Source organism: Gossypium raimondii, chromosome 6 (genome assembly GCF_025698545.1).
Source record: "Gossypium raimondii isolate GPD5lz chromosome 6, ASM2569854v1, whole genome shotgun sequence".
NCBI classification, from domain to species: domain Eukaryota; kingdom Viridiplantae; phylum Streptophyta; class Magnoliopsida; order Malvales; family Malvaceae; genus Gossypium; species Gossypium raimondii.
Window position 1 is genome coordinate 28,092,132 of NC_068570.1, and position 25,626 is coordinate 28,117,757.

Consider the following 25,626-nt stretch of genomic DNA (forward strand, 5'->3'; position numbering starts at 1 on the left):
ATAATTTCATTAATTAGCTCATAAGCTCACTCATTTCCTATACACACCACAAACCTCACAAGGTAGTGAATTTATAAATACAAGATATAACATAACCATGACATGATACCTTTATAAGAAAATGTATATTGAACTCAATTCATTCATCCCATGTTCATTTAACATAATACATTTCACTTCAATTATTCATATCAAAATCATCCATTCACATGACTAATTTCATATAGCCATTTCATATATCCATTTCCATTTATACATTTATCACCCGATGAGCCAAATGAAATAACGTCGGATACTCAAGAGCGATGTTCACACAAGCTGTAACTATATATGCTCACATAAGTTGTAAAATGGGTCTGTTCACATGAGTTGCGGGTCGATATGTTAGGCTACACGATGTTGCTCACACGAGCTATGGAGAATCTACAACAAATGTAGGACCTCAGCCATCGGTAGGACATTCAAGACCAACACCCGAAACGGTAAATACCCCTAATGACATGTCATTTGTATCCTAAGTATTCACGAGGTTCATACAGGCCACATTACACATTCAATTAATTTAACTTTATTCATTTTCAAACCATTACAAGCAAACATCCATATATTTCACACTTTTCATACATAATTATCAATTTAACTAATACACTAATTTAGTCAAATTCACTAATTACCATATATCAATCAATTAACCCATTCACAACATGTATAGTAGTAAATAATCATAAAAAAGCAATTAACTAGATCAATCAACATACGAACTTACCTAATAAAAAATGGTTACGAACGCGATGTCGACGACTACTCCGCTAACTTTCTTTTTCCGCGATTATTTTTCGGTTGATTCTTTTCTTGGTCTAAATAATAGTTTTAATTCAATTAACCATTTAAAATCACTTAAAAAATTAAACTTTTGTAGATAAACCTTTTTATTATCATTTTATGATTTTACCCTAAAATTTTCACCCTTTATGCAATTTAGTCCCTATATTAAAACTTACAAAGTTTTCACGATTAACCTAATAACCACTAAGAAGATGATGGGTGTCGAAACCACCAAAAACAATTCCTACAATAAAATGACTCTAAAAAATAGTAAAGAGTAGTAGGGTCGAGTCTATAGGGATTGAAAATTATGATCAACTTCTGTATTTTTCTTATGAATAGAATTTCGGTCGAGCCAATAATCAAGGCAATAGTCGTGCCCACGACTCAAATAGACCTACTCAAAAATAAATTAAATAAATTATAGGAGTTGGCAATGTCTAGAAATTAAATAATTAAGATAGTAGAAATAAGCAATTAAAGAGATCAAAAGTAAAATTAAATTAGAAAATGAATTTGGGTTTTGATAACAGAAAAAATAAGCCTTAGTCCTAGACTCGATGGATTCTGATCTCTGAACTGATCCTCGAAATTAGTCTTCTCCCCCAAATAATAAGCTGGTTATAACGGCTAAAAATGTCTTAACCGCTAAATCTTCCTCTCATAGTTGGTCCCGGTATGACCTATAAACCAACCCTTACAAATTATCTAACCGAGATACACACGTTCCCGATTCAAGATTTCGATAGCCTTGCGCTCTGAAGAACCTAACTCGAATTAACGGCCTCAACCGCGCAGGACATTTAAACTCAATTAGTATCTCTTTTCATTTGTTCTCGGAGATCTAAATATAACACGATCGACTTGTTTCCCCAATTGTCCGCAAACATGACTCTAACCCAATGCACTTTTTGATTTAAAATAGAGTTAACTTGAAGGATGAATTTGTCAATCCCGATATTTAGGAAAAATAGTGAATACCGATTGGAAGGATTTTTAGTACGGATACATATCTCACTTTTCTTTATCGGAAAGAATACCGGCCTAAAGCTAAGTTAGAATTTAGTGAATCATGAAATTAATCATGCTTTGATTGGTTATGGAGTGGATTTGAATGAAAAATGGTGAAAGTTGGAAATGGAAGGGATTTGGAAAGCAATTAAACTAATTTGCAAAGAAACAAGCAAATGAAAATGGAATGGCAATACCGACACGCATGAAATTGGAAGGGAAAAAATGTTTTAATTTAATTGCTTAAACAAATTCAAGTGTGTCTTTAAGCTACCACAGATGCCCTATTTATATAAAATTGATTTACTAAATTTTGCCTAACTACCCACTACGCAAAATTAGAATTAAATAAAAATAAAATCAGATTTTCTTCTAATTTTGGCTTTTACAAGGTCAAAAGAAATCTGTTAAGTCCTTGACTATTTCCAAGTTTTTGATTCGGCCCCATTTTATTGACTATGCTGCAAATTAGCTCTTTTCTACTCGTTTTTACTCATATCATCCCAATCGTATTCCTGATAGGATTAAAATATAAAATCACTAATTTAGCAGGGATCAATTCAAGAATTAACCGATTTAAACACAAAAAATAAGCAAATTTAACATGTTATCAGAAGAATTCATTGTAGTCCCTCTACAACCCTTAACAACTGAATATTTACAATTATACCATGCCTATTTCAAAATTATAACAATTAAGTCCTTAAATTCAAAACTAATTAAAATTACTTCACAAAATGTTCCTATTTTGCTAACAAGTTCATCAATCTACCATCAAACTTCAAAAACACCACAAACTCATCAATGGAATAATCTAAAACATTTAACAATTTTACGAATAAGTTCACGGGTTAGCTAGATTAAGCTACAACGATCTCAACAATATAAAAATCATCGAAAATAGACTCAGAATATCATACACTAGCATAATTTAAACCTTACCACTTTTTCATGAGCACTAACATATTTTCACTTAAATACTTACCAATTCAATGCATCATATAAATAATCATATTACCATTCAATCAATAGCTTGGCACTTGCCTAAGCATCAGGCAACAACACTGGTTAGCGTACTTGCGCATATTACATATAAATTCAACATTGATAAACTTATTTTCTCGACATGTCACACTTGAGTTTATTACTCGTCTCAACATACATAATTTCCTTGTATCAACGTATCAAAGATAGTCACATATTTACATGTCATGATACATATCATTCTCTTGTCGTTTCTTCATAAACATATATCATTCATTTCATTATATCAATATTTCATGCATCATCATTTTCATGAATTTCGTGTATATTTATTCCGGTAACAGTTCATAATCATGAATATACATAATTATCAGGCAAGTTTCAAATACATATATTTTCCATGTCATGTTTCAATATATCAAATAAATATCATTTCCATGTATTTCAGGTATATATCGGTAATAGTTCATTTCGAACTCATGTTATCTCATAACAGAACTTTACCTGTTGAATCATTTAAAATATCAATGGATACAAAGGTAGTACACATGAAGTGTACGAATCTGAAATCTGTCAATTCATATTCGGGGGTGCTCATTTGAGCACATAATCGGGAAGCCCTCTCTCGAGCCATATAACAGGAAGCTCATGTGAGCCATTAACACAAAGCTTATCCGGGCTATATAATGGGAAGCTCATAAGAGCCAATAACAGGTAGCTCCGAAGAGCCATTAATCGGGAAGCTCCGGATAGCCATATATCGGGAAGTTCAAGCGAGCCATATCGATAAGCTCACGAAGAGCTTTTAATCAGGAAACTCACTGAGAGCCATATAACGAGATACTTATAAGAGCTGCGATGTGCCTACAACACATGCAGGATCCCAACCGATCGTGATGCTTCGAAGAACTATTAACGGGAAGGTCGCAAGAACCATATAACGAAAAGCTCGTAAGAACCATATAACGGGAAGCTCGAGAGGGCCAAATATCGAGACGCTCTTTTAAGCTGTGGTGTGTCTGCAACATATGCAGGGCCACAACCAATTTGAGAATCTAGTATCCATCGAATTTTATTTATTCAAACGAGACTTTATATTTATCAGACATCATTGGATATATGATCAATTTCATATATATGACATTTACACAAATTCAAAAATACAACATTCAATTCAAACATATAAATATAAAAATTTAGTTACATGAACTTACCTGGCTAAATTGCAAAAAATACCAAGATTTAGGGGCATTTTGTAATTTTCTATTTTCTCAATTTCCATCCAATCTTGATCTAAATTAATAATTTCATTCAATTTATTAATTTATACAATAAAATAATTCATTTCCTGCAATTTGGTCACTTTTGACATTTTTACAAAATTGCCCTTAAAGTTTTACTTTTATTTAATTTAGTCCCTAAACTCAAAACATGCAAATTAACCATTTTAATAAAAATTAAAGCTATCCAAATATTAATGGCATTCAATACAGCCCATTTTACAATAAATTCACAACAAACTCTTGTATTTTACCATTTCAATAATTTACTCCCTAATCGGAAATTCATCAAAATCACTTAATAAAATACTTTTAATTAACAAATAATATCTCAAATTCATAATTTAACATGAATAATCATATTTATTCATCAATGGAAACATCCAAAATCTTTAACAAAATAAAAAAACAAAGGTAAGATTTAGTTGGACTTAATTGTAACAATCTAAAAATATAAAAATTATTTAAAACGGAGCTAAATTTAACTTACCTGCAGCAAAAATATGAAAATCAGCTTGTGCTCTCCCTCTTCTCTGTTTTAAACCGAAAATTGGAGAAGAAAAGCCTAGAATGCTTTTAAATTTCAATTTGTCTTATTTAATTCAATATAATTACAATTTTGCCATTGTTTCTTTTTATTTTATTATTATGCCGCCTCATCCATTAATTTAGACATATTTATCACTTAACTCCTTCCTTATTTATTAATCAAGCCATTTAGTCACTCTATTATTATAATTAGTAAGTTTTGCACCTTTTTCAATTTAGTCTTTTTAATTAATTAACTATTAAAACGTTAAAATTTTCCAACGTAACTTTAATACTACCTTAATGACACTCCGTAAATATTTATAAAAATATTTATGGATCGGTTTATAGAAACGAGGTCCTGTTATCTCATTTTCTAAAATCACTTGAACTAGGGTTTTATCACTCAAACCTAATAATTCATTATAAGCCATAAATTATTAATTCAAAAATCTTTTTAAAACCATATTTGACTCGTAAATATTAAATAATAAAATTTATGAGCTTACTCGTCGGATTTGGTGGTCTCGAACCACTGTTTCAGACATCATTAAAAACCAAGCTATTACAAAAGAAAACAAGATTCTGAATCTTGGTCTAAGAAACCACATTTTGGAGTTGGAACAAAATGGATCACTATGACGAGCTTAAACGAGCCAATCTTGCAACGAATGGATCCAGTATGCAAAATAAGCCCACAAAGACGTCCATAAGCCCATCTTGAAGTTTCAACTAGAGTTTATTTGGATCACTTTAGGACTTAGTTTATTTTTCAGTTTTAGTTTGACCCAATCTGTTAATGGCTCAATCTGTTAATGACCCAATTAATAAGCTTAGTCAAGTCAAGTTGTCTTCCACAATTTTAGGGATTTGTTTGGCTAAATTGTAGGTATTTGTCTTCCACAATTTTAGGAATTTGTTTCTCTTTTATCCAACCTCCTTGTAGTATAAAAAGGAGTGTTATCCACCATCTTTAGGACATACTGTGAGTTTTTTATTAATAAAAAATATATTCTTTCAGTTTCTTTTTGCAAGATTTGTTTCTTATTTGTTTTGGAAGTTGTTTAACACAATTTTCTTAGATTGTTGGGGATCGTCTTCAAGCTTTAACTTGCCAAGAGCTCTTTCTTAGAGGGGAGATTAGAACTAATTGAAGAGAGTTGTTGGATGTTCCAAAGGCTTTTTAGGGCGTCTATTCAATTATCCATACTCCATCTTCCATATTCAATTTCGTCCACCCATCATCTTTTTCATCTCTTCTTTAGTTTTACTTGTTGTTTATTTTATTTATTTGCTGTCTTGAATCTAATCACTTCAAGTTCTTATTTTCCAAGTTCAAGCATTTGAAAATCCATTTGGTTTACATTTTCTTTAGCTCTAAGAACATCAAAGTTAATCAAATTAGGAGTATTTTTCCAAACTAAATCTATTTTCTTTTTTATTTAAATCATTTTTATCATTTTCATTATTTTCTTCTAATAAGTTGTTATTTATTTTTAGGTATTAAGGCTACAATTTTCTATTCAATCTGGTCTAGAGCCTTAAGTCAAATTCGCAACTTGAAAGCTTTTCGATCCTAATCCATTGTCCATATCATAACCACAGTTTTCGACACCACTGAAAATGAGTTGTTACAAGAACTATGTGTTTAGTCACACCATCTTATTTATAGTGTTTCGATCTAATCTCGTGTATGAAGCAAGCTCAAGCACTTTAATTATATTGAGTGTTTATCTTTTCTTTGTTTTTTTTTATTTTTTTTATTTTTGTCATGTTTGCTTGAGGACAAGTAACGAGTTATGTGTGGGGAAGTTTGGTCTGCCACAATTCGTTGTGGAAAATTAGACTATTTTCGACACTTAATGAGCTTAATTCAAGTTGCTTTATGTTGCTTTGTTTTGTTTCCCGTTTTAGTATCTTAGATGTAATTATAAGCAAAATAAGCATTTTTACGCATTTTCTAGTGTTTCCATGACCCTTAGGCCAACTTGGGCCTTGAGAATGATTAATAGGCTATTTGAATGTGCAGGCAGCCATTTTAGGCCTATAAAACACAAAAGACGACAGTCATGTCGTGACACAAGCATCTAATGTCGCAACACTAAAGATCAAAGTGAAAAATAAAATCCTAGGATGAAACAGGCATTGGTGTTACACTTGGTTTCCCTTAAACCCAAAAATTTGGAATAGTTAAGGGTTAAAATTGAAAGAGGCTATAAGTTGGCAGTCTCTACCAAAAAAATTGATAAATATAGAGGTAGGTTTGAACATATGTGAGTTCCAAATCTAGTTCGATTAGATTAGAACCAATGAGTCTGTTAGTAGGAGATAAAATGATTGTCGATGGATGGTTTCTAAACGGTTGAAGACTATGTAGGAAAGGCTATAAATAGTTAGGAAATGACTTCCTTGGGAGACTTCTTCTCGAATCAATTTCACCTTCTTCTCCTCTTTATCTTTCTTGGTTGCTTCGAGGAAGTGATGGCCATGGAAAGCTCTGTATGGAGCGATGATCATGAGGAATTAGTTGAAAAAGTAGAAAATCTGAAGAGTTGCTACCAAGAGAAGGGAAGCTTTAGCCTTTGGAAAAGCTAAGTTGATAAGGCGAAGAAGCATCAGGTGAGTCTCTACACCCTACCTCAAATTTGATACATGCTGTTGTAGAAACTTGCCAGTCATTTGCAAATCATTTAGTAGTAGTTAGTTATGGAAATGTTATCTCGTGTGATGCATGCATAATGATAATGTGTGTTGTATGCATGATAAGGGCAAATTTTTGAAAGGATAGATGAAGTTTGGATGGGAAAAAAATGGTGATTCTGTTAGATACCGTCATATGACATTACTTTGTGCACCCGTGATGTGCGAAGCTTCGGGCTTTACAGAGGGGACACTGTAGTGTTAGAGCCTTAAGGTATAGAACGACAATTGGAGGAATGGGTGGAGATGTAGGGAAAAAGAAAATTGGAATTCCGTTAAAATTTTGCCATTTAGGATTACTAGGAGTAAATCGTGATGTGTGAAGCTCAGGGCCTTGCGAAGGGGACACTTCGGTGTTCGAGCATCAAGGTGAATTCAAGATATGATGATATTGACGAATAATAAGTTTCATAGAGCAACACAATGACGATGGTTAGCAGGCTTTATGGGGCGACACCATGGCATCGGTAAGGTCCTTCAGGGCAACACCTCCAATAGGTTTAAGGTATAAGACCATAGCTGGGCTATGGCAATTAGTAGAGTATACCAGGACAGTAAACGCGTAAATCACGAGGCGTAAGACCATAGCTCGACTATGGCAATCAATGGAGTCCGCCAGGACGTTAAACGTGGGATATACTGTGTAAAACCATAGCTCGACTATGGCAACATAGAAGGTCTGCCAGGATAATAAACACGAGATAGTTTGCCAGGACACTAAACACATGGTAGTCTGCTATGACAGTAAACACTGGGTGAAAGAAAGTAAGACCCTAGTTAGGAGATGACAACCAATAAAGTCCGTCGGAACATTAAAAAGGGGGTGGAATGCTAGGATGGTAATTATGGATAGTCACACATACGGGAAAAAATGCAAATTGGCGAGTGGGCTTGAGGAATCTGCCAAACAAGGAAAATGTAGTAGAAATGGGAGACAATTCGCCTGAACAGTAATCATAAAAGCCAGTATAGTAATAGAGTGGTAACTCAACATTAAATAGTCATGGAAAATGACACACTAGTAGGTGTCTGGTGTATAGGCAACCAAAAAAATGTTTATTCGAGGATCACAGATAAGGATCTGTCATTATGCACAACCAGAGGGTACTTAAAGAAACCCTGTAAACTAGATATTTAACATAAATCACGTTGGTTAGTCTACAAGGAAAATGGGGTTAGTTAGAACCCATTGAAAAAGAAAGACATACCGCATGATAGATATGCCTATCAAGACTAATCCTTTTTAAGGGGAAATCATTGAGGAAGTATCAGCTGAATGACTAGTTATGTGGAGATTCAGTCTGAAAGAGAATTTGAGAACCGAGATGGCTACTTAGTGACAGCTGGCTGAGTACTATAGGCCATAGTGGTCTGTAGTAGAGGGGCGTGCTACGCTTAAGGGTAAGGTAATGTGACTAAAGCAAATCACAAAGAAGTAATCTGATCACTATTTAAACTAAGCGAGATTCGGTCCACCAGAGTGGCGTGGGACCTTATTAGTCATGCCAACGGATGGAATGTGAGTAGGTTATACAGGATTATAATAAGGAAAATAGTTTACTATGGATTAAATAAATATGGAATGATCGCCAAATGGGATGTACCTAGGGGCCTTTAGGAGAATAGGACAAAAGGCCATTAAAATAGGACATGGTGGATAAAAGATGTCATACTAGGAATCATTAGATCAAAGAATACAAGTAAAGGAATGACATAATCTAGCGATATATCGAAACATTTGAAGAATCGTTGAGACTACCAAGGGTTGGTAGGATTTTCTAAGAAAATATTACTTAATGATCTATCTACCAATGAATAAATTTGAAAATAAATTAGAACCCGCCACTTCAGGTAGAGAAAGACCTCTAAAAATTGAGCTGGGAGTTAATCGTGTTTAGCTTTTTTTATATTTAAACTCTTGTATGGTAGGGGGCCTATTTTAGCGTATTATAGAGACTCACTAAGTTCTTTCGAACTTACAAAGGTTTGACTTGTGGTTGTAGGATTTGTAGATTAAGGAACTTGGGGAGGCATCCAGTCAAATCATGTTGGACCAAGAAGCTTCATTGGCAAGTGCCATGCACATGGGAAGGGGGAAACATTAGAGACTTCGCCTAGGGTTCGAATGTAATGTAATCAAGTAGTTACCCTTGAGTCCAAAATTTAAATTAGTAAACTTTCATTTAAGGATTATGTTTAGATGCATATATATTATTTAATAAAATTCGCTTAAAATTCATTTAGTTAATACTTTGGTCCTTAGTTCAAATCGGGTCTATTTGTGACACTCCATACCCAGATTCGATGATCAGGTTGGGTGAGGGTGTTATAGCCGATGTTGAAACACTAAAATTGGGTATCGCGACATCGGTTAGGTGTTGCAACACCGGAACCCAGTGTCACGACATCGGCTTCTACGTAGCCAAAAATTCCTGTGCACAACAATTATGATTTTTAAGACAATTAAGGGTCTTTTTTCAACCTAAAACCCTAACTGACATTATAATTGAAGGGACACTTTAGTCTTTTGGATTTTTACCTAGTTTTTTTTGTCTATATAAACAACCTTATAGCCTCATTGGGAAGGGAGTCGACCTATGGATTCGCCCTAAGGAGCTGTCAAACAATCTTTTATTTTTAGTTTTTTGTTTTCTTATGTTCGCTTAATCGAAATCTTTTTATTCCAATGTGAAGACGATTGCGGACGGAAATTGTTCCAAAATTGTGCTTCAATTATTTATTAATGAGTATTCTCTTTTCCTTTAATCTTTTATTCCTTTATTTATATTTCGTTAACTTGATCAACTAACGATCGTATGAATATTGGGATAAATTCTTGTGTGTATTTTATATCTTGCATGATTTAGTATGGAACTAATTTATTGATTAAGTAATTATTTATTTAAAATTGGGTGTTTAATCAAGAGTACTTAGTATATTAGGGAGTGACGCCTCTAGTAGAATATCTAGACAGGTGAAACTGAGAAGGTATCCTGTCGAGTATAACTTGTGCCAAGCGGTGAGATTGAAAGGATATTTGTATGCCTAGGAAGATACTGAAAAGGTGACTTAGGTGGTAACCATTAGTGAAGATGAGACCAGAAGGGTATTCTTAGTTAAGAGTGGTAAGTATCTCAATTGAGGATGATTAGCAAATTAATTGATAATTAGGGATTTAATCAATTATAGGCCGAGAACTCGCATCGTTGACACTAGGAATAAGAAATTTCATTAGTTATTTTAGGTTAATTAATTTAATTAATATTTTAATTCTGCATCAACACTATTAATTCGTGACTCAATTATATTAATAATTATTTTCGATAATTAATTTAATAATAAGTTTCTCCAATCCGCAATCCATTGGGTATGATCCTTGGAATATTTCCTGGAGTGTTTCATTGTAACACTTTACTATATTAAAATTGGTCCCATATACTTACGACACTGCTGCTTTATTATATATCTTTTTGCTGCAGTATTTTCAGTCTAGACGTTCACACGTCTGGTTGCGGTCACCGATATAAGCCAAAATTGACCGAAATAGGCTGAAACGTACCAGTTTAGGATCGAAATGGTACGTACTGACCAATGCTACTGGTACCAGTACGGTACCGACTACCATGAAATTCAAGATCCAATTGGCATAATGTATGTAAATTAAGAGCTAATTTTTTTTTGGAATTAGAATAAAATTAACATAATGCATAATTGTTAAAGACTAATTTTATTATTATACCGGTTAAAAAATAGTCAACGCCATATTCTCATTAATGGTTCATGAATGGGTGACCAAAAAAGATAATTTAAAACATAGGCAACCATTTATAATTTTCATAATTGAGCGACAAATAAAATTATCAATAATTGAGTAACCATCAATGCAATTTACCATAAATTTTATTAAGTACTTTTGTAATTTAAATCAAATTTTTACCAGCAAAATGCTTGTTCAAAACCGTACAAGACAGGTATTCAATTGTCCCATATTCGATTTCCAATTGAATTAACCCCAGTGAAAAGTTTGGATTTCACTTCATCCATATTAATATTTACAAAATCATCGGGAGTGGTACATGAAAGAAGTTAAAAATATTCAGTCGGATGGAAAAGATGCAGCCATAAATGCAATACATTTGGGGGATAATTCTTTGTAAATGTTTACTGTCCAACTTAAAGAGAAATTACAGCAAAACAAGTATTTGGGTATACATGCTTCTGAGCAACTATACAATAAGTCACCGCATGAGGGTCTCGGAACTAACAGAAATCTCGGATTGCAAATACACGAGCAGTGCCGTCCATGGAAACAGAAACAAGGAACTCCAGATTTGAAGATACAGCGAGAGATTGGATGGCATGTTCATGCCCTTTGAAGGTTTCGATGCATTCCCCGGAGAGACAATTCCATATGCATATTCTCCCATCACAACACCCAGTAGCCAAGAATTTAGATGCTCCAAGCCAAGCTAAGCATGTCACTCCTTCCTGCAAAGTTTGTTTGACCACATCATTACAAATTAAACTTAACCAAATTAACCACGTTTAACCATGAAGCTAACTTATGTTGACCAGTTATAATGAGTAAAATATTAGACACGTTGAAATGATTCCAAAACCTCGTGGTTACATATGAAACGTGGTGATGAGTTTTGTAGATCCCAAATTGTAAGGTTTTGATCCATGCCACCGAAAACAGCCCAAGGAAAGCTGTCGCATATAATTTGAACATAAGATCAAATCAGTCATACAAAAACAAAGCCAGAAATGCAGGCTTCTATGGTAATATGACCATAGGTATCCCCAAGCTGTTCTAAACCCCACTAGGCAAACTTTAGGGTGCATTCCCTTGAGTGGCCTTGCTGAACTCATTTTAGAAGAATCCTTTTATTTCAACAATGAGCTTTGTCAGTTTGCTTAAAATCTTATGGGAAATATTTCTCAAGTTGGAAACCAAAACACTTGCTTTTCTTTCAATTTTCCAAGTAGGTTTAGGGAATTGATCAAACTGATTTGATATTGTTGTCGTTATAATATCAAGGATTCACCAAAACTCTTAAGAGAAATAATTATCTGATGAAAAATGGCAACTACATTCGAACTAGTGAAACAAGTATTGGATTAGCTGATAGAGAGAGAGACAGCATCATATACATACTTTGGTGCAAACAAAACACATTCAATTGACTCCGGATTGCCATCAGTTGAACCTGTCTGAGAAGAGCAAGAACTAACAACCTGCATTTATGGCGATATTTGCAAGTTAGAGATATTCACAATGTGAATAGAGCCATCCTTCGAACTAAGAACTAATCGATCTCTTGTAGAAGCCATACCTTCCCAGTTGTGATATTCACAATGTGAACAGAGCCATCCTTAGAACCAGTAATAGCTAAAGTTGAATCAGAACTTATAGACAAGCACGTCAGTCCTTCTGTATGATATGGATGACCTAACGAGAAAAAAAATTACTATCAACAATTTAAAAGAGGACTGTGAAAATGAGAGCAAATAAAAAATATGAACTCTTTTACAAAAAAAAATGATATTTTTTTGTGAACATGTTCACTACGTTAGCTAGCTGTGACAGCAGAAGATTCCAATGCTACTATATTTGCGGTCAAACTGCATATCTCTTTAGCTCCTTGATTTCAATAGTATTTTCTCAAATCAATTAAGTTCATGCTCTTTTATATAACCTTATAATCAGGTTGGGTCTGAAATATCAATTAGGACATCTAAAATACGATTTCAGTAGAATACCTCTTACAACATGAATGCTTTCACCACTTTTTGGATTCCAGATCCTCAATGTAGCATCTTCAGAACCAGTACATATTGTTTTGCCTAGTTAAATCACATATATACTTATCAGATTTGCTCAAACAGAAAGCAAGATGCAAAAACAGAAAAAGAAGAGCAAAACAAATGACCTAATAGTAGAGAATGAAAAGTTAATACCATCAGGGGTAAAATCACCACAGGTCACAATGGCATCATGGCCTGAGAATACATTAAGACAGTTCCCATTATCAGCATTCCACATCCAAGCAGTGCAATCCTCAGATCCGGCTAAGATCAGATGACCTTTTGGGTGCCACCTAATCCACTATCAGGCAACAAGTCCATCATTAATTAAGTTCCAAAGAAAACATGTAATATTAAGAGTAGTTAGCATCCAAGTATTATGTAGTTTTACCTCAATGCCACCTCCAGGACCCTCAAGTGTGCGTTTGAAATTTCCAAAGGTATCCCAAACTTTAACAAGTCCGTCAAAACCTCCAGATGCAAGTAGTTGTCCATCACTGCTAAAGGCTAAAGTAGAGACTGAATCGGTATGGCCTGCACAGGCGTTGCATTTACAAGAGGTTTAGTAGAAGCATAAGAAATGAAGAATGTTAGAAAAGTCAAAGGGATGTGTGTGTCACATCCACTTTGGCAAAATGCAAAAGTAATATTGGCTTCAATAAATCACTGAAGAGAAAAACTTGTACTGCAAAAAGAGAGTGAACTGTCTAGATGTTGTATTGTATCATGGCCATACCTTGGAGCTCAGAAGCCCAATCAGCATGACCTATCTTCCAAAGGAACCCCTTATCATCTCCACCCCCAGTAGCCACTAACACTGGATCTGTTGGGCTACAGGCAACTGCATAAAGTTCACCTGGAAAAACATTCATTGCATTAAGATTCTGTACAAATTCTGGTGAGTTTTCACTCTAAATTCTTTTAGACGCATAGAGGATGACTTTCATAAGGATTTTGTTTTTCTTACAAACTTTCGTAATGATGCTTGATGTTCATCTATTGTGAAAAATAGCCTTCATGAAGGAAGCTAGTAGTAAAGAGTAAACTGAGATGGAATAAACATTACAATAATCTGATGGGACAACCCTTTCTAAATATTCTAGTTCCCATTTCTATATTGATGGAATAATTTCGTAAACAATTCTAAGATCTATTTTCCCCTTTAAGGAAACACAGATTAGTTTTGACATTTGAGCTGGTAATCAAAGCAAGTTTCTCTCAAGAAAAATAGTATGGCAAATTAAAATTCAACAAACATCAATGATTATTTTCAGGAACTAATATCGAATTTCAAATTAAACTTAAAATCCAGATAAATCAAGGTCTGAACAATAAAGTTAAGCCGTTTGAAGCTACCACGAAATCTAATCCCAGCTTTGAACATGAAAACACAAAACAACAACTAAAAAAAGAAATTGTTAATACCCGTATGGCCAGTGAATATGTGAATAGAATCATCTGGATCCTCAATATTTTCAATATCATCCTCATCGTCAGCATCAGGAAGATCTGAATAAACCCACGCACAGAAAGAAAAATACAAATAATATTAAAAGAATATAGTAACTAAGGAAACGTAAATTTAGATAGAGAGACCGAAACCTTCTTCGTCGACATCAACTTCGTGGATTATGTCGGATTCATCAAAGAATACCTGGCCCTGCTCCTCGTCATCCTGGGCTGGCATGTTCTTATTTTTTTTCTTGGGTTTTGTGTTGAAGCAGCTGTGAGAGTAGAGGTTAATAAGGGTTGTTAAAGGTGTCTCACCATGAATATATGTTTCGGTCGTAGTCTTGATGCGTCTGAACTCTGAGTTGGATTTGACTTGTGAACCCAAACTTTGACTCGCCTCACTAAACATCTATACTATATTTAATCATATATGAGGTCAAAAAGAAAATTTTAAATAACAAATTTAATTGACAGTTATAAAAAATGTTGACTCAATTGAGTTTTTAATGATTCAAAAAATATTAATTAGTTTTATTAATTAATAAAAATTAGCAGTTGATTGATTTGATAGTTAATTTTCATGATTAATAAAATTACTAAAATTATCTCGTGCAGTACTAATAAAATTAATTTTTCAAAAATAATTTAAAAAAATAATTAGAATGTACATATAAATAAATTTGAACAACATTGTTTAGATTCATTTTGGATAAATAAATAAAAACTTTAAAAAATTGTAAAAGAGTTATTGAAAATTATATAAATATTTAAATATGCAAAAACTCAAAAAGTATTATTCATTAAAAATTTCTAATATATATATATATATGTATATATGTTTAAATAGACAAGTTAGTGGAGAGAAAAGGTGTTCTCAAATTCTCCATCTTTGCCGTCCAAGTTAGGAAGAAAAAAAAATGCTTATTCCATAGCCATTTTTGGTCAAAAATTCTCAAGGTAAAAATGTAAATTTTCATTTAGGGTCCGTTTGTTTGCCAGTAAAATGTTTTCCGTAAAATGATTTCTGGAAAATATTTTACTTTTCTGTAAAATGATTTACAGAAAATATTTTCTGGTGTTTGGATGAATCTGTGTAAAATATTTTCTACTGTTTGGCAGATTTCCTGAAAATATTTTCTGAAAATGTTATTTTTACATATATTTAATATACATATTAATAATTTTTTATATTTTAAATTGTGGTGTCTTATCTGCAGTAAATTGTTCCAAAGCATTATTAATTTTGCCAAGTTGTTCACCTACAAATTTAATTTGTTCATCAACGATACTTTTTTAAACATTTTTTTTACGTTTGGATGTGTCAGATGAAGATATTTAAATTTCATACACATATGATGATCTATATTCCATTTATTCAAACAATTTTATAAAAAACTATTAAAACACTTGCCGGAAATGATGACAATGGTATGCTAAAATTTTAAAATTAGTTCGAAAAAGCAAAGTAACACGCTAGATAATACAAACTATGCTTTCCCTCCTGGAATATAAAAATATGGATTTCTTTCGATAACTGACATTCCAAAACAAGGTTCTTTCAATAACTGTACCATAGGTACAAAAGTCATATATTGCAAGAGATAAATTCCATAGCCCTATGATTAAACAATAATAAGTAAATAAACAAGATCTAGAAAAGTATCAGAATTCGACATAATATTTTATCATACAATCATCTGTACCCAAGTAACTAGCTTCAAAGTTACAAAAAAGTTCGATACAAATTGATCTTCGATGTACCGGCAATACTCAATGAGTCATTGCAAGTAAACTCTTATAATTTTCAGCCAAAAAAAGACCTTACAATGTCTACATAATATAAGAACTTGATGCTAATGAATAAGACATGCGGTTAGAGAAATGGGACAGATATAAAATGATACAATTTGTTCATATGCAATGCAAGGGAATTCATGATTTGATTATTCAAAGGCCTTTATCATAACTACGAGATAAACTGAATCTGAAAACGACAGCTCTATTTTCATCAAACGGTGAAGGACACACCATTGTCTGTTGCAGTAAGATTATCATTGTAACTGCCTTCAAAGACCTGTCTTCCAATGAGTTGAATTAAAGGACCAGTTTTTCGAAAACTATTTGAATTTATGGGTTGTTGATGAATTTAAAACGAAGAGGAACATATGTGAGCATCCTCCTTTCTATATGACTCCAGAATACAATAAAATTGGCATTGCGGCAAAAATGCAGAACTACATAAACCAAGGAAAAAACATATTCACTCTTACTAAAAAAAAATACCATGCATCAGGTGTCTGATATCCCGAGGTTGAATTTTCGAAGCAAGATTGAAGCATCTCGGTATTTATCACACCAGGACTAAGTGCTACAACGGCAAATCCATCAGGCATCTTCTTTGCTACTATTCTGCGTAAACCTTCAACAGCCCATTTTGGTGCACAGTATGGTGCGACTTGTTGAGATGCAAGGATATTCCGAATTTCATTCAATAAATATATACAATACAAATCATTCAAAAAGTGCAGAATGCACATCGTTTGAGCATGGTACAATTCTGAACAGAGGACCTCTTTCTTAGTAGAGAGCTAATCAGGCTATGCATCATTCACAACAATTGCAACATCTCAAGCAACAAGTATATTTTGCTTTAATTTTAACAGTTCATACAGTTACACCGGATCAATCCCCCATGGCCTAACATTGTAGTCACTAGAAACAATAAGCAACACTTGGGAGGCAGCTCCCAGAATACAATCATGTCAGTGAAATTAGCTGAGGTAATCCACTAATCACTTCTGAAAATGATAAATATATATATACATAAAAAATAGCACAAGCTAGGGTTCAACAACATTTTCCAGCATGGGGATTCAACCAAAAGAACCCAGAATCTGAATTGAACTGGTGTTGCTAATTTGAGCAATGCTATTTCATTAATTTTCATTTGTGACTAATCCAAATAAAAAACGTAAGAACATTTATTTCATGTGACTACTAGCCCTAGTCCAAACACTTGGGCAATGTATTCAATGTTTGTTTTATGAGGCACTTATTCAAGCAAAGGCTAAATTTGCAGCCATCAAATTAGTAACTACTGCCTAAGAGACCATCAAAAATCAAATCTCAAGAGCAGATAACATTCAGTTTAGATAATGGAATAACGAAATCATGCGTGGGTAAGTGATATTGCAAATTATACCAAATTGAATACAAAATATAGCTAAAATTATCAGCAATGATTCCAAAACGAAGAAAATATAAAAATAAAATCAACGAAGGAAGGAAGGATTGGATAAGGATTTAGGATAGAGAAGAATAGAATAGAGAATAGGATACGGAGTTCAGGAGTGCTTATCTCGGGAATTAACGGCCAAAGGGTTAAACGCCAGAATTGATTGAAGTTTTGAAAGGTCACCGGACCTCGCCGCTGCGTGTATATTTCCGCCGCTCCTAACCAAGGATCTGGAACTATACAGCAAGAAGCAAATCTCAGAAGATCCATGGAAGACAGTTAAGAACATATCTATATAAAAATAAAACAGAAGAGTAAGAAAATTAGGTAAGGTTTACCGATTTCACTTACAAACTGCAGGAAATGATGAAACAAAAAGGATTGAAGAAAGGTAAGAAAATGGAGAGGAAGTGCTGGAAATCAGTGGAATGGCAAGAATTGGTAAGATTTTTCATTATTAAAATACAGAGAAAATCCAAAATCTTTCCAACTCCTCCATTCCAAAAATTTCCAGAAACGATCTCTCATTTTCCTCCTTCACAACAGTCTAAAAAATTACAAGCCACAGAATATATACCTTTCTAAAGAAATTCTGCGAAGAAATTTTTTAAGCTAAGACGATGAGAGTGTAGAGAAGGGAATGGAAAATGTCTTACGGATTCCAAATCGGTAAGACGTTTTCCAAAACTAAGGAAGTGATTTTACCCGTGTTTGTAAAATGTTTTCCTTTAGGAATTCATTTTACACCAAACAAACGCTGGAAAATCCAGAAAATATTTTCCACCAAACAAACGGAGCCTTAATTTGTGTGAATTTATGATTTTGTCAACCTAGCATATTGTACCCATGTGTTAAAATTTCAAATTGTTATGTTAAATCTAAATTGCCATTAAAGAGTTGTTCACTTGAAAATAATGGAGGTTTAAATGTTTAGCTTAGATTTTGTTAAAATTGTATTAGAAGATAGTCAAAGTAGCTCGATTTTAAAGGTATAGCTATATAGTTAATTTTTATATTGGGGACTAATTTCAATAAAGTGAAAACTTTAGAAACTAATGTTATAATTGAAAGTTTGGGTCCCTAATGAAAGAATGTGAAATTAGATTTTTATTTGATACTAAATATTGAAAAATATGAGTATTCCGGATATATGGACTAAAACTACATTATGTTAAATTGTTGTGTTTTCCTATGTTTATGTGAAACTGATATTATTTCTATATCGAATTTGTTGTACGTAGTTAAGGATGACGTCGGGTCATCTTGAGATAAAGGAAAGGTGAAGGTCGTATACGAGTAGCCTATTTTGGCTTGTGCTTTCATGATTTGAGTTTAATATATATATGTATGACTTGTTACAACTATCATGCTTAAGTTAATAATCATACTTGTCGGGTTAATAGGTAAGTATAAAATAGTAGGTAACTTGTGAAAACTGTGATGATACTAAATATGATGATATGGATATGATGAATAATGTAAGAAAACATGTTAATATAATAAGATGATATGAAATGGCATGAAATTTTTTTGAGCATGATGTGAATTTATTAGGTACTAAATTATGATATGTGAACTATATATGTTTGAAACTTTGATACCCTATTAAAAGTCTTGGATATAGTCGAGTATAGTTGGCATGCCATAAGATTAGTGTACGGGATTGTACTTCGATTTATACTGATGAGGCACGAAGCGCATATTATACTTTGGACGTACCAATGAGGTGTTAAGAACATTTATATATTTACGTCAATTTATACTGATGAGGTGTGGAGCGCATTATACTTCACATGTATCGATGAGGCACTGAGTGTCAAATATATTGGTGTGATGGTTCAATGATTCGTGTATCCATCTTGAGTCTGTGTCCGATTAATAGGAATATGAAACATTACTTATTGACATTGTATATTGAATGTTAAAGGTAAATTCTAAAATTGTATATTAAAGTGAAAGCAAAGAAAGATAGCATGTGAAAGACCATGTGATTCAATAAATACGAGCCCTAAGGACTGATATGGTTATAAAACGAATCAATAGATTAGAGAATGTAATGAGAAAGTGAATTGGTTCTTGTGATATGCTTTAATATACATGTAATTGAGATATAATGGTAAAGAGGTTAAATGTTAGTATATGACATGTTAAATAGCATAAAGCATGTTGGATATAATAGTAGTTGGATTTCATATTAAATTTATTTGTTATTTTGCTTATATTTGGTTATTACTTTAAATCATGTTAGCACCATTGAGCATTATTGCTCAGTGTACGATTTTGTTTATTTTCATGCATAGGTAATGTTAGATCTTGAGGACTCGAGGTGTATGACAGCATCCAAGGCTCAATTATCAACCTAGCAAAGTTTGTACAGTTTTTGATATGCTTGTAGCAAGTGACATGTACCTAGTGTCATGTATTGGCCTTTATGTTCATCTTGTTATTTTGGTTCTTGTTGTTGAAAAGTTTGCATTTTGAATGTGACCATATATTTTTAGTGGTATGTATATATATTAATCTAGTGATAAGATGGTATGCTTTCTCATTTTGGTTATTTTATGCTATGATTGAGATATTGCTTGCATGCCTAGTAAATGAGTATGATGCATGAATCTAGTATGAATATGTATGTTATTGTGACAATGTATTTATAAATGTTTAGATATGCCAAGGATGCTATTTGGAATTTTTGTATAATGCCCATAATATGATGGGATGATTTTTTGTGTCACTTTGGGCCAAATGGAATTGATGCTTGGTAATCTTGTAAGAAATGATACAATCTTGAGCAAATTGTCTCCATGGGCATGACATTTCCTTGCTAAAGTCACAACATCAAGCTATTGTTTCCAAGGTTGTGACATTCATTGGTAAAGTCACGACAACAAAATTTAATTGTATTTAGTGTCATGAGATGCATTCTTCAATGTCGCAACAGGATCCCTACTTTAGCCATTTTTGCATTTTAATCCCTCATTTGTTATCAACGATTCATGAGAGCTTTCATAAGGTTACTTATAAATCAAATTTGAATTAATAACGCTTTTAAAAGTTTAAAATCTCATTTACTTATTTGAGCTCATGATTAAACTTAATTTGTTCATATGATTCTTCTTTTAGATGTTGAAATGAGATCGTAGTTGCTTCAGCAACGAATGTGATGTCTCACGTCTTGAATTTGACAATCGCTTGAGTGTAAGGTGTTACATTTAGTGGTATCAGGCCTACAAGTTTAGTCAATTCTCGAACTAAATCAAGCCTTATATTGAGTTTACAGGTATATGCCAAAGTCAAGTCGAGTCTAAGCTGAGAACTGGATGTTGAATTATTTCTTGTTTGTGTTTTTAGCTTGAAATTTTTTGATGAATCAAGAAATGATGTTGAAGATTAGATTAGTAGTAAAGAACACTTCGTTGAGGGCGAAAATTAAGATAAGTTCAGGGCACATAGTAATGATCAAGCCAGTGCTCGACTAAGAGAAAGCTTGGAATCAACACTCCGCATCTCTTCATCGAATGTGAGTGGGTCATCATCTTCCTATTTGGCAAACTCAATGTTTAGAAAACTTCCTCTAGATTGGAAGAACTTAGGCCTATGAGAGACCCTCCCACTACGAGAAAGCTCCCTATGCTGCTGATCGTTTGTAGGTCTATTGTTAGGAGTTAGTTTGGGAACCGTTAGTGTAGGGCTTTGAGTATTTTTTGAAAGTTTCTCAAGTACTTCTTTACTTCTAGGTTTAAATTCATTCATGAAAATTTATTCAAGAAAGGTAGCATGAGTGGACACTATTGCTATTTGCTCTTTTGGGGTTAAAAAACAAACAACCCTTTGTTCCTTTAACAGATCCCACAAACATGCACAATTCTATCCGTGAATCCAAATTCCTCACATCTTTATCCAATACATGGATTGGGCATCCCCAAATCCTTAAATGATTTAGACTTGGCTTCCTGTAATGCCACAATTCATATAGAGTTTCAGATGTAGCCTTAGCTGGTACATTATTTAGAATATAGCAAGCCATTTACAGGGCATATCCCCAAAAGGAAATTAGCAGCTTTAAATAATTTAACATTGATCAAACCATGTTTAACAAAGTTTGATTTCTTCTTTCTGCCATGCCATTTTGTTATGGAGTTCCCAACGCAGTTAATTGGGATAATATCCCATTCTTTATAAGCCACCCTAAAAACTCATCTGATAAATATTCCACACCTTGATCAGACTTAAGTTTCTTTATGGGTAAACCTAATTTTTTTTCCACTTCCACAGAAAACTCTTTGAATTTATCAAAGTTTTCAATTTTGCAGTGTATTAGGTTCACATACCCATATTTGGAACAATCATTAATAAAAGTTATGTAACAATCATAACCACCTCTTGAACTGACGTTCATGAGGCCACAAATGTCAGTTTACACAAGTTTTAAGCTTTCACGACCCTCATTCCTTTTTCATTAAAAGATCACTTAGTCATCTTGCCTTCAAATTAAGATTCATATTGTGAAAGATCAACTTCTTTAAGCGAGCCTAAAGTGCCATCTTTCACAAGTCTAGTTGTAACACCCTTACATGACTCATTCGTCGGATTCGAGTATAGGGCATCACAACTGAACCAATTTTATGTAAAAGATTCAAACACATTATTCTACAATCAAACTATATTATTTATTTATAATATAAAATTACATCAGAGACAAAGCTATCTCAATTCTAGACTCTAAGGGAACTTCATAAATACAAAACAATCGCTTACATGGCAAAGTTTCTTAAGGTATTCCCTTTCCTATGTGCATGAAACAACACTATAGCATCCCTTGATCCAACACGGTCTGGCTTAGTCCCTCTTTAAGTTCCTTAATCCGCAGTTCCTGCACCTATAGATTAAACCCCTGTAAGTTCGGATGAACATTATGAGTTTCTTTTTTACGTGAGAATAGACCCTATCTTACAGAGGTTTAAATAAAAAAACTAAACACAAATAACTCCTTGATAGTGCGAGTGAATTCTCTTAAACCCATAATGGCTCTGAATTATTCCCAATCTTATTCATTTGTTGATAGTTTGTTAAGTGAATTGCCCTTGGGCAATCCTATCAACCTACGATTAATTTTGTCAGATTTCTTCAAATGTTTCACTATTTCCAAGAACTCTATCCTTCCTTTACTTAATTTCTTCTTTCCACAATGTCCTTATAAGGTAGTCCTGCAGTCTACCCTTCTAAATGCCATTGGGTCTCTCCCTCTCGGTAATCATTCAAAATTTATTTAGTCCATGGCAGACTTCTTCTCTTACCCTAGTTTCGAATGACTTACTGTCATCCCATCATTTGGGATAATTAGTGAATACCCCATCACTTTAGAGGATTAAGTCCCTCTTAGAACAAATAGCGGTTGAATTACTTCTTTGTAATTCACGTTGTTCGAGATATCATGCTCAAAAGTGTGACATATCCGTCTATTATAGGCCGTTTTAGCCATCAGTACCTCGTAGCTATCATTGGAGTGATTATTTGAGTTCACGATTTCTCCTTTATGTTGGTTCCCTACGGAACTAGCCATTTGATTGATACTTCCCCAATGGTTTTTCTTTTCAAAAGGAATAGTCTTGATAGACATATGCATCACCCAATATATCCTTCTTAGTCAATGTGTTCTTATTAACCCCTCTTTTCTTGTTAACCAATCTGTGCAATTTACTTACCTTTCTAACTTATAGGGTTTTTCTGAATGCCTTCTGGCGGATCTTTATCTACTATCCTCGGGCAAACCCTTTTTCATTATCTTGTAAACTAGGTACCACTAGTGCATCAACTCCCATGACTATTTCATGCTGGGTTACCCCCATTATGCCCTATTATCTTTCGCAACTACTACTCTAGTTGTCCTTTCTAACTTTCATTTCGTCCCTCATTCATCGGCGGATTCCTTCGACCCGTTTGCTAACCATTTCGCCTCATACTTCCACTCTCCTTTTTAATCCCCTTTCCTTTATTCACAGGATTCTCCCATGATTTCTATCGTGGCTGACCACCTGTGTTTATTATCTTAGTAGACTACCCCGTGTTTAGTGTCTCGACAGACTCCACAAACTGCCATAGCTGAGTTATGGTATTGCTCGTTAGGTTTCATGTTTAGCATTCTGTCAAACTCCGTTGGTTGCCATAGTCGAGCTATGGTTTTACACCTTGTAACCCCCGTGTTTACTGTCCCCATGGACTATCCTGTGTTTAGGGCATGTTTGGTTCGCTGTTATGGAATAGAGTTGTAATAGAATAAAGTTTAATGGAATAAAGTTGTAATCAGTAATTCAATTGTTTGGTTGAATGGAATGGAATAGAACTGTAATGGTATTCTTGTGTTTGGTTGAGTGGAATGATGTTGTAATAGTATAAGAAAAAAAAGCTAAAATGACCAGACTACCCTTAACATATTTTTTAAGTACATAATTATTGTTATTAAATTTTGCTAAGATTATTATTAAAATAATAAATAATTTAATTATGTTTTAATATAATTATTACTAAATATAATTAAATAAAAATAAAATATATAATTTAATAACATTCTTAGTATAATTTTATTAAAATCATAACATAATCTCATGGGATCATAGTTGCCAAAATTACAAATATTGATCCAAAAGCAATAATTATTCTCATTTTTATATATATAAAAAATATCAAACATTTATACACCAAAAAAACCCATGTTTTAACTTCTCTATGAGACTACCCTAGCCAACCAAAAATTTGTAGACCAAATCAAAAGCCATGTAAAATGGATTCCACCATAAAGTGTTAGAGACATGGGAGATATAAATTCCATTGGCAGCCAACCAAGTCATCACCAAAGTTAGACCAACCAATATGTATAAATGAACACTAACAAAACATAATAAATTGTAGTATAATTGATGCAGGCACACAAGGAGGAGCATATGGGAGAATTGATTTTTAAAGTCTCAGCAGTGGATAAATATTTGAATTATTGAACAACAATGGATTAATTTACACAAACATCCATGGAAAGTAATGACAAAAAGGGTTAAGTAGGAATTTTTCCACATGTTCCCCGGTTCTGTCGTGTTCAAATTTTCTTGGAGCTGAACATCATGTACAACATAAGACAATTTTTGTAGTGAGTATGCAGGGCATAATATGTGCCTAAAGATCTATTTTTCTGGCAATTTCCTCATCCTTCGAGGTAGCATATTCATCTTCTCTCAGTTTTTCATCACTTGACTTCACTTCTTCTGCTCCTACAACATCTTTTAGGCTTGACATATTTCTCACAGTATTCTGGTACACAAAAAGAGTCATAACTTATAAGCATTCTAGGAATAAGAAAAAAAGCATCCTTAAAATGCCATTGCAAAAAGAAAACATGAAATGTATGCTGCAGATCAATTAGAACCAGATTTTGAAAGTGCATTTGCCATAACTTGATCTAAGTTTCCCTAGCCACAGTTTCTGTAATGTATAGAAAATTGACATCTAAAAAAATGGTATGAACTAACAGTATGTCTATTTTAGAGCCAAAAATAAAAGAAATAAACAATAAAAACTAAAAAGCTATCTCAACAAGATTAAAAAATGAGTAACAGGTAGTGCAAATGGGTAAAAGAACAAAAGATAAAGATATTAACTTCTTGTAATATAGAGAATGATGAAATTTTTCATATTAGAGAATACTCTACAATGAAGACCTGGAAAAAGAACAAAAGATAAAGATATTAACTTCAGATGGCATGGTAATATGCAACATGCAAAGTTAATTTCATCTGATAACCAATAGAGGAA

General features: G+C 33.3%; 1 protein-coding gene across 1 annotated transcript; it reads right to left on the reverse strand.

The window, feature by feature from the left end:
• Positions 1-11,329: 11,329 nt before the first annotated feature.
• Positions 11,330-14,997, reverse strand: LOC105773524 (uncharacterized). Its single transcript, XM_012595502.2, has 10 exons — positions 14,739-14,997; positions 14,562-14,645; positions 13,873-13,992; positions 13,528-13,670; positions 13,290-13,437; positions 13,092-13,175; positions 12,665-12,780; positions 12,487-12,566; positions 11,948-12,038; positions 11,330-11,816 (listed from the first exon to the last, which is right to left on the reverse strand). The coding sequence occupies exons 1-10, from the start codon at positions 14,995-14,997 to the stop codon at positions 11,589-11,591; spliced, it is 1,353 nt and encodes a 450-aa protein (XP_012450956.2). The 3' UTR covers positions 11,330-11,588.
• Between the last annotated feature and the right edge of the window lie 10,629 nt (positions 14,998-25,626).